Source organism: Gracilinanus agilis, chromosome 4 (genome assembly GCF_016433145.1).
Source record: "Gracilinanus agilis isolate LMUSP501 chromosome 4, AgileGrace, whole genome shotgun sequence".
Classification (NCBI taxonomy): Eukaryota; Metazoa; Chordata; class Mammalia; order Didelphimorphia; family Didelphidae; genus Gracilinanus; species Gracilinanus agilis.
The window spans coordinates 490,821,007-490,830,787 of record NC_058133.1 but is presented as its reverse complement, the minus strand read 5'-3'; the positions used below and the strand labels follow the sequence as shown (position 1 = coordinate 490,830,787).

The 9,781-nt window shown below is 53.3% G+C and overlaps 1 protein-coding gene across 1 annotated transcript in view; it reads left to right on the top strand.

The window, feature by feature from the left end:
- SMG6 (SMG6 nonsense mediated mRNA decay factor) overlaps positions 1-9,756 on the top strand; it is a 191,253-nt gene extending 181,497 nt beyond the window's left edge. Inside the window, exons 19-22 of the mRNA XM_044675604.1 lie at positions 2,396-2,549; positions 5,967-6,178; positions 6,530-6,611; positions 9,230-9,756. Of these exons, the coding sequence (XP_044531539.1) occupies positions 2,396-2,549; positions 5,967-6,178; positions 6,530-6,611; positions 9,230-9,360 (579 nt within the window). The 3' untranslated portion in view covers positions 9,361-9,756. The remainder of the gene's footprint in view (positions 1-2,395; positions 2,550-5,966; positions 6,179-6,529; positions 6,612-9,229) is intronic.
- Positions 9,757-9,781: the final 25 nt, after the last annotated feature.

Here is a 9,781-nt window from a genome sequence, read left to right as displayed (position 1 = left end):
TCTCTCTCTCTCTCTCTCTCTCTCTCTGTCTCTGTCTCTCTCTCTCTCTCTCTGTCTCTGTCTCTGTCTCTGTCTCTCTCTCTCTCTCTCTCTCTCTCTGGAAAGACATCCACAGAGGGAGAAAGCCTCCAGAGGGGTATTCAAAGTTCTCAGCTATTCTGTGCTTCTTGTCAAGGAAGCCATACCAGGCTGAAGACCCAGACAGGACCATCCCTGGAGCCTCATCTGGTACCTAGGGGAAGAGTGAGCAACTCCTTTGAACCCTGCTGACACCGTGTCAGGGCATGGGGGAACAGGAAACAGTTTTTTGGTGACTCATTGGGCAGATCTGGGTTAGAGGAAGTTCGCTCCAGGAGGCGGCACTGTTACCAGATTCAGGGACCGTGGCTCAGAGCATCATCCTCGCCCAGCTTGAAGTCTCACGGCCCCTAGAAACTAGCAGGATTGTTGCCACTGCCCTCCCCCACACCCCCAAAACTTGCACCCTCCAGATTTTTCACTAACCCCAAGCCAACCTCAGAAAGTCTAGACTATGCTAGCTGCCTCTCCTGCCTACCCTTCCTGCTTTTCTCCTTCCATCCTACCCTCAGAGTAAATGCTTGGGAAAGGTTTGCTTGCCTCTTCCCCTTGACATCCAGTCCCATGGGGCATCTGTCGTCTCTAATGCCATCCTGCCACCAGGGCAGGTCCAGAAGGTAGAAGAGGACTTTGGAGATAGACAGACCAAGCTAGATAAAGATGGCATCAGTTTTCAGAAGGACCACTATTGCTGTGGTCCGTCATAGGGTGAAATGGGTGTGAAAAAGGCTAGGCCAGGAATTCACTGGTCGAGTTCTCACGCCCTTTCTCTTTCCACAGATGCCCCATTCCCATGTCTTTGTGCTCTCTCTGTCTCCTCAGGTGGAGGTCAAAAGAAGGTTCCAGGTAGAGGGAGGTGTAGCTAGGAGGCCAGCCCCAAGGTCTGGGGAAGGCAGGGCGGATGCACTGTTTGGGTGGAGCAGACAGGACAGGAAGAGGTTATCAGAGCTGTGGGGTTGTGGTACCTGGGCAGGGGATTGACCTTAATGTTTCATTCTCACGCTCTCAGCTACAGCAAAGTGGGCATCTCTGGGAGGAGGCCCACGGCTGGTGGCCAGCAGGAGAGCTTGGAGGCAGACTTCAGCTGAGGTCCCCGTGGGGCCCCCCGTCTTCAGCCATTTGGGGTTGTAGTGACAGCATTCCCTTACTCAGAAAGAGAGGTCCCCTGAAGGTCATGGGGAGGCCCCCTTCTCCTTCCCTCAGAAACTCTAGGCTTTCAGTTTTACTGTCATTGCCAGGGAAACTGGAACAGCCCCTCTCTTTGCCTGTTGGGGACGTGGCTGAGCACCCCAGGATCTGGCTCAGCAGACATATACCCTCCCTTCTCAGCGCACCTGCCCTGCAATCTGGGCAGTCATTCTATGGCAGCAACCCTCAGGATGGAGGCCTTGCTGGAGTAGGGTCTGTCTGCCATCTTCTTGTCCTCCCTGAAACTCCCTTTCAGAAAGTGTCACCAGCAGGGGTAAAGGGTGGGTGTGGTGGTCCTGTCCAGATGTTGGGAGGATGGGGGAGCTGCCGATGTCATCTCATCTTGGCAAACTCAGTTTGGGGGAGGTGTCAGGGTTGAGCCCCTCCCCCCCCAAAAGACTCTAAAGCACTTAGAATATTAAAACATACCCTTATTAGAAAGCCAAGCAGATGCAGAGTGCTGGGGTCACACAGCCACAACTCGAGAGCCAGTGAGGCCCAGAATTGAAGTGACTTGCCAAAGGTCACAAAGTAGCCCAAAGAAAAGCTGGGCCTCAGCCCCAGGCCCTCCGCCTCCAGGGCCATTTCTCCTCCCTCCCGTAGCATTTCATTTTGGTATGATTCTATTGAGGAGTTGGGTCTTTGTGCCCATAGTATTGAGCTATTGTTGTCGTGGGTGAATTTGAGTTTGATTGATCGTAACAGTCTGGACTCGAGAGTTAGGACAGATCTTAGTATCTAGAGTGATTTCAGAAGTTCCACAGAATGTTGAACTAAGGGCTGGAAAATCCCTTTAGTTTCCCAAGTAACCAACTAATGGTCTTGGGTCCTTAATCACCAGTCTTGCTTTAGGTCCTTATTACCATTCAGTCTTAATGCAGGAGGTGTCATTACTGCTCCTCTGCCTTGAGCCTCGGGGGTCTGGCCCCCACCAGCCCAGCACCCCTCCCCAACCTCCTTCTTTCTTACTTTGCCTCCAAGTCCTGCTTTCCGAGCTGGCACTGAGGTTCTGCTTGGCGAGGAGATGGGGCTCCCTTTTCCTCAGGGGCCAGGTCTGGTTCCACAGGGAGGGATGCTGACAGCCTCCAGGTGACCCTTACTCACCCATCAGCCTGCCTGTGTCTTGTAGGCTGTCCTGGAGGACCAGACTCAGATGCGGCAGATGGAGCTAGAGATCAGACCCCTGTTCCTCGTACCAGACACCAACGGCTTCATCGACCACCTGGCCAGCCTGGCACGGCTGCTGGAGAGCAGGAAGTACATCCTCGTGGTGCCCCTCATCGGTGAGTCATGCAGGGAGGCAGCAGGGCCGTGGCCATAACCGTAACCCCACATCCCCTGCCTGCACACAGGCAAAAGGGCTTCCTAGACAGCCCAGTGCCAGGGTGGCGGACCAGACGGGCAGAGCCAGCCCCCTTATCTATGAAGCGGGATTCGGAGGGAACCTGGGCAGGAGCAGGGCAAGGGAGATTATCTAACCATCAAAGCTGGGCAGCTGATTAGGCTTTAGCTGCTGAGGAAATGGACTCCTGCATCCCAGCAACTAGGGCCTGCCTGAGCCCGGCCCTTGTTTTTATCCTTATAAAGCTCGCAGTAAAACAGCAAAGCTGGTTCCCGTTATTGGTAAACACTCAACCCTGGCAGATAACGGCGGTGCTGCTGGGTGGTCTGGCAGCAAGTCTGGGAGGATTTGAAGTGGTTAGATGCCTTTGGTCTGATTGTCTTATAGCTTTTCACGATGACTCTGCTAGTTGGAGGTAGCATTCCTCTGGCCAGGGTCACCACAGGACCGGACTGGACCGGTGGGGCCCTCTGGAACCAGCCCTGGGCTCTTGGCTCACGGCTGCTGGCGTTGGGGGGTCAGCATCGCAGAACCTCATTTCATCCCAGTCCTTAGAACAAAGGCTTAGCTGAGCATCCATGTAGACAGAGACATTTCTTGTTGAATTTCTGTTTTGAGGGATCAAGTCTGCCCTGGGCCCTGGCACCTCAGCACTCAGGTCATAGTATATTGTCGGACTCCATCACAGAATAGTTGATGGCCAGGCCATAGAGCAGGGTTTGAGAGGTGCTTAAGAGACGGTCTTCAGAAAGTCTGTCAAGGGCAGCTAGGTGGCTCCATGGGGCCATAGGAGGACCTGGGTTCAAATGTGGCTTTAGGCACTTCCTAACAGTATGATCCTGGGCAAGTCATTTAACCCCATTGCCTAACCCTTCTACCTTTCGATCCATACTTAGTATCAATTCTAAGGCAGAAATTAAAAGTTAAAAAAAAAAAATGTCTCTCAGCTTGGCCAGGTGTTCATTGCTGAGGAATCCTGTTCCTCGGGACAGCAGAGTGGGACAAATCTACCCAGCATGTCACTCTGTTTTCCCTTCCAAGATGCTCCAGAGAATTGTTTCTCTGCTCTGAGCATCATAGAACGTGAGATAAGGGAAATAGGTAGAAAATAACTGGCCCCAACAGAGGATCATTCCCTAAAGTGTTGCAGGAAACACCTTATCCCCACTGCCATCCCCACCCTAGAACGCTGGCCCTGTGCTGAAATGGCCTAACTAGAACCTGTTAGCCCAGCCCCATGGACCGAAGGACGGATCATAGTGCCTGTGTGCTAGGAAACGTTCTATCGACCAGCTCTCTTACAGAGAAAATGTGCACATTATATACTTTAATTCATTTGCATTACTAATATTTTTTCCACTTTCTCAGGTCTAGATAATCAACAAAACAATAAATTAAGCCTTGATTTTTAGTAGTTTGCTGATTTCTGAGCTACAAATGCTCTTAATGAAAGTTTGACAATTGGCTCTCAAGAGCTGGTTCGAGCTGGCTCCAGCAGCAGCCGCCTGCAGCTCAGCCAGGGAAGGAAGAAGGCAGAAATGCCTAGCAGGGCCCTAAGAGGAGATTCTGGAGAGAGAGCAGATAGCTCTGTGGGAGAAGACAGATAGCACCTGGGCTGCTCCCCAGCTCCTCCTGCCTTAGTCTCACAGAAAGGCTAATCTCTGGGCTCCACAGGATCCATGAGCCCTGGGATGTGGGGCAGCTTCAGGGGTGACACTGGCACGTCTGGCCCAGGAGATTACTGAGAGGAGAAGGTGTTCGACAAAGAAAGGGATAAAATTGTTGGTGCCTTAATGAAGGCTGTTCTCCAGCCTAACCTTGGGTGACTGGACAGAGATGTTACTGTTTCTGGGTTGGTTGTGTTTCCATTTTCTGTGGTCCTGACTTTAGTTAGTTCTCCATAGAAATGGAAGAAGGCCAGCCCTTCTCTGTGCCAAGTTTACCATCTTCATTGGAGAAGTGCATACAAAATAGTTTGAATTCTAGGCATGAGGAAAAATAACTGAATCTTAGCCTGTTGAGGAGCCTGTTCTAGCTGCAGGACATGGCAGCTCCATCAGCCTCTCTCTAACCCCTTTCAGAGCTCAGAGCCCTGAGCTTGCAGGGCCTGCAGGCCCCAGGCACTCACCCAGGGACTGGCTCCTTTTCCATCCAGGCAGCAAGGGGTGAAGTTCGAGGCTTTCCATTGGGCCCCTTTCTCTTGCCCTTTAACCCCCTCCTTCTCCTCAAGCCTGACCCCAGCATTGAGAAGTCCTGCCTGGTGCAGAAGCACAAACAAGCCTCCCTTTGAAGCCTGTTTGGTTTGGAGCAGGAAAGCGGATTTGGGGATGGGATACCAGCTTTTCCTGTTTGATGTTCCTCTGGCTGCTTCACCACTCCCCTCCCTCCTCCTCCCCCCAACCAGAATCCCAGCTGAGCCTCAGGTTTGGGGGGGGGGGAGCTCCTCTGAATACCCAGACAATGAGTGCCAGGCTTACCATGGAACAGCCTGCTCATGCCGGCTCCCCAGGCTGTGAATCACTGTGCTTAGGAGAGGCCTCAGACCCCAAACTCTCCCCGAGCCCCCAAGGAGTGCATATTTCCCACTTGATCTCAGGCTTTTGGCTGGAATCTTGGAAAGAATCTTCCCCAGAAATGGAGCTATGTCTCAGACACACACTCACACACTCACACACATGTTCTTGCTGTGTCAGAGGTGACAGGAGCTTACTGAAGCAATGGATATTGGAAAAGGGCAGATCCCTGCTAAATTAATCTTGTAAAGTGTTTGGGGGTGGTGTTCATCTCCCCACTTGGACTGTAGCTTCCCCCACTCTGTGCCAATGGGCACAGCCAGAATCTTGGCCTCAGCAGCTTCTAAAACCTCCATTCAGGCTTCTGCTCCAAATGGCCACAGTATAGAGAAGAAGAAAAATCCCCTTGTTCCCATTACCTCCTACACACCCTACTACTCCCCATGCACTGCCCCTGCCCTCCCGCTCTGTTTGGAGAGCCTCTCCTGGAGGCCGTAGGTACCCTTGTGGTCCCTACCCCAGCTCCAGGAAATCCCTTCCGAGAGAGAGCTTGAGCCAAGGGGCAAGCTGGCCCAGAAGAGGCAGGCGGCAGGCTTGGAGTCTCCTATCACAAAGAACGTGATACTATCCTGAAGCTGGGGCTCCCCTGCCCCCAGAAAGGAGGCAAAGTCAGCCTGTGCCTTCCCTTCCCTTGCTTGCTATGATGCTCACTACCAGGGGGATCTGGAGAGAGGGCCCAAACCCAGCAGCTAGAATGACCCTTAGGCAAGCTGTGAGCTACCCGCACTGGCACGAAGAGCTCAATGTGAATGTTAACCTGGGCTCCCTGGGTCTCTGTCCCCCAGTGATTAACGAGCTGGATGGCCTGGCCAAGGGGCAAGAGACAGACCATCGGGCTGGGGGCTACGCCCGAGTGGTCCAGGAGAAGGCCCGAAAGTCCATCGAGTTCCTCGAGAGGCGATTTGAGAGCCGGGACTCTTGCCTACGAGCCCTGACCAGCCGTGGCAACGAACTTGAGTCCATTGCCTTCCGAAGTGAGGACATCACTGGCCAACAGGTAAGGCTGCTTATCTGGGTATGGGAGAAGGGGGGGACAGTTATGTCCCAGAAGGCAGAGATAGATAGACCAAGTGGCAGCTAGGTTGAGGCATTGGGGAGGGGGGAGCCAGAGGGGAACCCCTGGATTCCCTCAGGCAGAGCACAGGGAGATTCACCTCAAGCAAGGCCTGCCTGGCTTGATGCAGGACAGAGAAAGCCAGAGCAGGAGAAACAATGGTATTTGGCATGAATGTGTAGATTCTCAAACCACTCGTAGGCCCACAGCGTTTGACCCGCTCCATTTACAAAGCACATCGTTTCCCCGAGGGTTTCAAGCTCTCATTCTGACATGTCTCACACTCTCCTCCAGGGAAATAACGATGACTTGATCCTCTCCTGCTGCCTTCACTACTGTAAAGACAAGGCCAAGGACTTCATGCCCCCCAACAAAGGTATCACACTTCTTTGGGCCTTCCTTCTTTGTCCCAGAAGGAATGTGGGTGGTTTAGACTTGGACCCCTCTGAAAAGCCACAGGTTTGCCCACTTTTTCCCTCCTCTGTCCATCCCCAAGAAGATTGGTACCTACCTGGCAAGGTTGAAAAGGTAGGGTAGCTGCTACCTGAGCTAGCTAGTTCCTAAGCTGTATGTGATCCAGGCATGTCCAGATGCCTTTTCCTCTATCAAAGCCCATCAAAATACCATCAAAAATAATCTCACCCATCTCAGCTTCCTCACTGTGGGGGCCATGAGGCACCGGAAAGGATGCTCTTCTTCATAACATCTTTCCTCTCTCCAAAGAATTCTCCTGAATAAGAATGATTTACCTGATTTCTAACAGGTAGCATTTTTTGTTTATAATCTCATTCCCCACAGTCCTGGTTCTCTAGGCTAACAGCCCATCAGCCCTTAGGAGTTCTATGCTCAGATTCCTTTTTTTTTTTTTTTTTTTAAACCAAGAAAATTTCAAATTCTCAAATCCTGTCTCTCTCCACTTTAGTTCATGTCCGAATTCTTACCACATATCGTTGCCCCAGAGGCATGGGGTCTGTAGTCTGTAGGGAAACCTGGACTTTCCCCACATGTCATTTTAATACAGTGGCCAGAGAGTGCTTGAAGATTTGGCCAGCATCTAATGAATTTGTTCTGTTGGGTGACAATGTTCCAATCTGGTGTTGCCACCTCCTGTGCCCCCTTCTGAGTTCTTTGGCTAGAATAATGCTGGCCTTCTGAGCTTCTCTCCCCCGTGCCCAGGGGCTCCCCAGAGGCCCCGAAAGCCTTCAGGACTTTCCCCTCCTCACCGAATCACTGAGCTTCCAGAGAATTCTCTCCTCCTGAGATGACTTTCATCTTGGTGTTTTCTGCCCACGTTTCTGGCCTGCCCTGGTCCCTCTGTGTCATTTCTCCTATTTAATGGAAGTTCCCAGGACTTCCTCGCTTAGTGTCATCTGCAGAATTCATCATTGCTCTAAAAACTCCAGAGCTGTCAATTCTCCCCCAGTTTGTTCCCATCTCCTTATATGTCGAATCTCTCTTTTCGTCTCTCTCGCCTTCTGTTTGTTTTCCTAGTGCTGACTTTGAGGCCCATCAGGATTCTGGGGTCCCTCCTGTCCCTCTCCTGCCTATCCCTCCTGGAGACCTCACTCACACCCATCCCTCCAGCTAGCACTTCTTCCCACTGGCTTCAGGTCTTCAGAGGTTTCCCAACCTCTTTTGGTCATGTCTTTCCATGCCCCACCAGGATATGAGAGACAGACAGACAGACAAGGGACAGAGATCTATCCTAGCTGACTAGGACAAAAGGCCACTGCCCGGGACAGGTGGGAACCTTGTTCTGGAAGGCGGCCTTGAACCCTCGGAGAATGTGAACAAATGGGTCCGTTAGCCGCACACACCAAAGCAAGAGGAATACCCTTTCTTTGGCCCTGATGACTTCCTTCACCCTTTGGCTTCCATTCCCAGGAGGCTCCCCTGACTGAAGAGCCACCCTAGGGACCGCCCCGATTGCAATTACATCAGCAGCTGCTAGAGTAATCAAACCCCATTTGTCAGTGTGAATTCTTAGCAGATTAACTTGTCAGATTCACAGAGAAACCGTCACCAAATGTTTATGTGTAAACGATGTTGAATTTTAAAATCATGTGGATTATGGCGGATGGGGCCTGACAAGATGACAGTCTCTGGTTTCTAACAAAGTGCAGTTACCAGTGTCAAAACAGAGGATGTTTATTGTTAAAAATGTCTCAAAGTATCCGCAGAAACCCCTTCGGACCCCTGCCAGCAACGGCGGGTCTGGGCTGGCTGACCCGGGGCCCTGGCCAGGCCAGGCGAGGGTTCTCCCAGCCACTAGCCCCACAGCCCCCCGAGGGTCCACACGGGCCATGACTGGGCCTCTGGGGCGTCTCCCTTTCCTGCCCACTGCGGCCTCTCCCCACTCGTTCTGTCCGGGTCCCACCCTTTCCCCGCTCCCTCCTCTGGCCCCTCACCCCCAGCCAGCCGTCGTCCTCATCCTTCTGAGGATGAAGTCCAGTTCCCAGCTGCCCTGCTCTGATTTGGCAGGACTGAAGCTGCTCAGGTCAGACATGGATGTTTGCAATCCCCCGTCCCGCTCCAGCCCACGCTGCAGGCCATTTCCTCTGCCTCTGTGTCTGTCTGCTGGTCCAGTACAGGAAACACCCAGCCCAGAACGGAGCATGCTGGGGCACTTAGAAAAGTCCTTTGGCCATGGAGATGGGAGTCAAAGGGACTTAGAGAGGACCCCCCTCCCCCCACGGCGGGCCTTTTCCCTGTGGAGAAGTAATGTGAGAAAGTGCCAGGGAAGCTTCCCTCGAATCTAGAACAGGGTGTCGTGCCTTTTGGGGCTCCTAGACCCCCTGGTCAGTCTGGTAACACATAAAATACATGGGGTGGGTTACAAAGGAAATGAGTTCTATTGAAATACAATTATGAAAATGCTTTTAGAAGTTCACAGACCCAGGTGGAGGCTCCTTGATCTGGGGCGGGAGGGCGGCCCCCGGGGAGCCCTGCCCCCCCCTTTTCCCTCCCCTGACAACCCCCTTGTTGTGGTCCCAGATGAGCCCATCCGGCTTCTGCGGGAGGTGGTGCTGCTGACAGACGACAGAAACCTGCGGGTGAAGGCGCTCACCAGAAACGTGCCCGTGCGGGACATCTCGGCCTTCCTCAAGTGGGCGCAGGTGGGGTGAGAAGACCACACCGGGCACCGCCCCCGATGGAACCGTTCTCATGAGGCCGACGGGCGCCAGCGTGGCCTGGGAGGAGCCCAAGCGCCCTCGCCACCCACCCCACCCAGACAATAAACCATCCTCTTCCAACCCAGCGCCGTGGCCGTGCTGTGGGGGAGCCACTCCCGAGGGTCGTGAGCCCAAAGCCAGGACCCTCCTGAGGCAGCAGAGATTTAGCAGGGAGGCTGGCTGGTGTCACGGAGCTGGGGCCCGCCCTGCTCGGGGCCTTCTTCCCCCCCATCCCCCACCCATCCCCCCTCCCCTCCTTACCCCCCTGCGGGAACCTGGGTGCTACCGTGGGCCAGTTGTTCTGGGTTTGAGCTAGATGCAGGTAAAATGGGGACGGAGGCCCTCAGTCTGCTTCCAAGACCCTCTTCTTGGT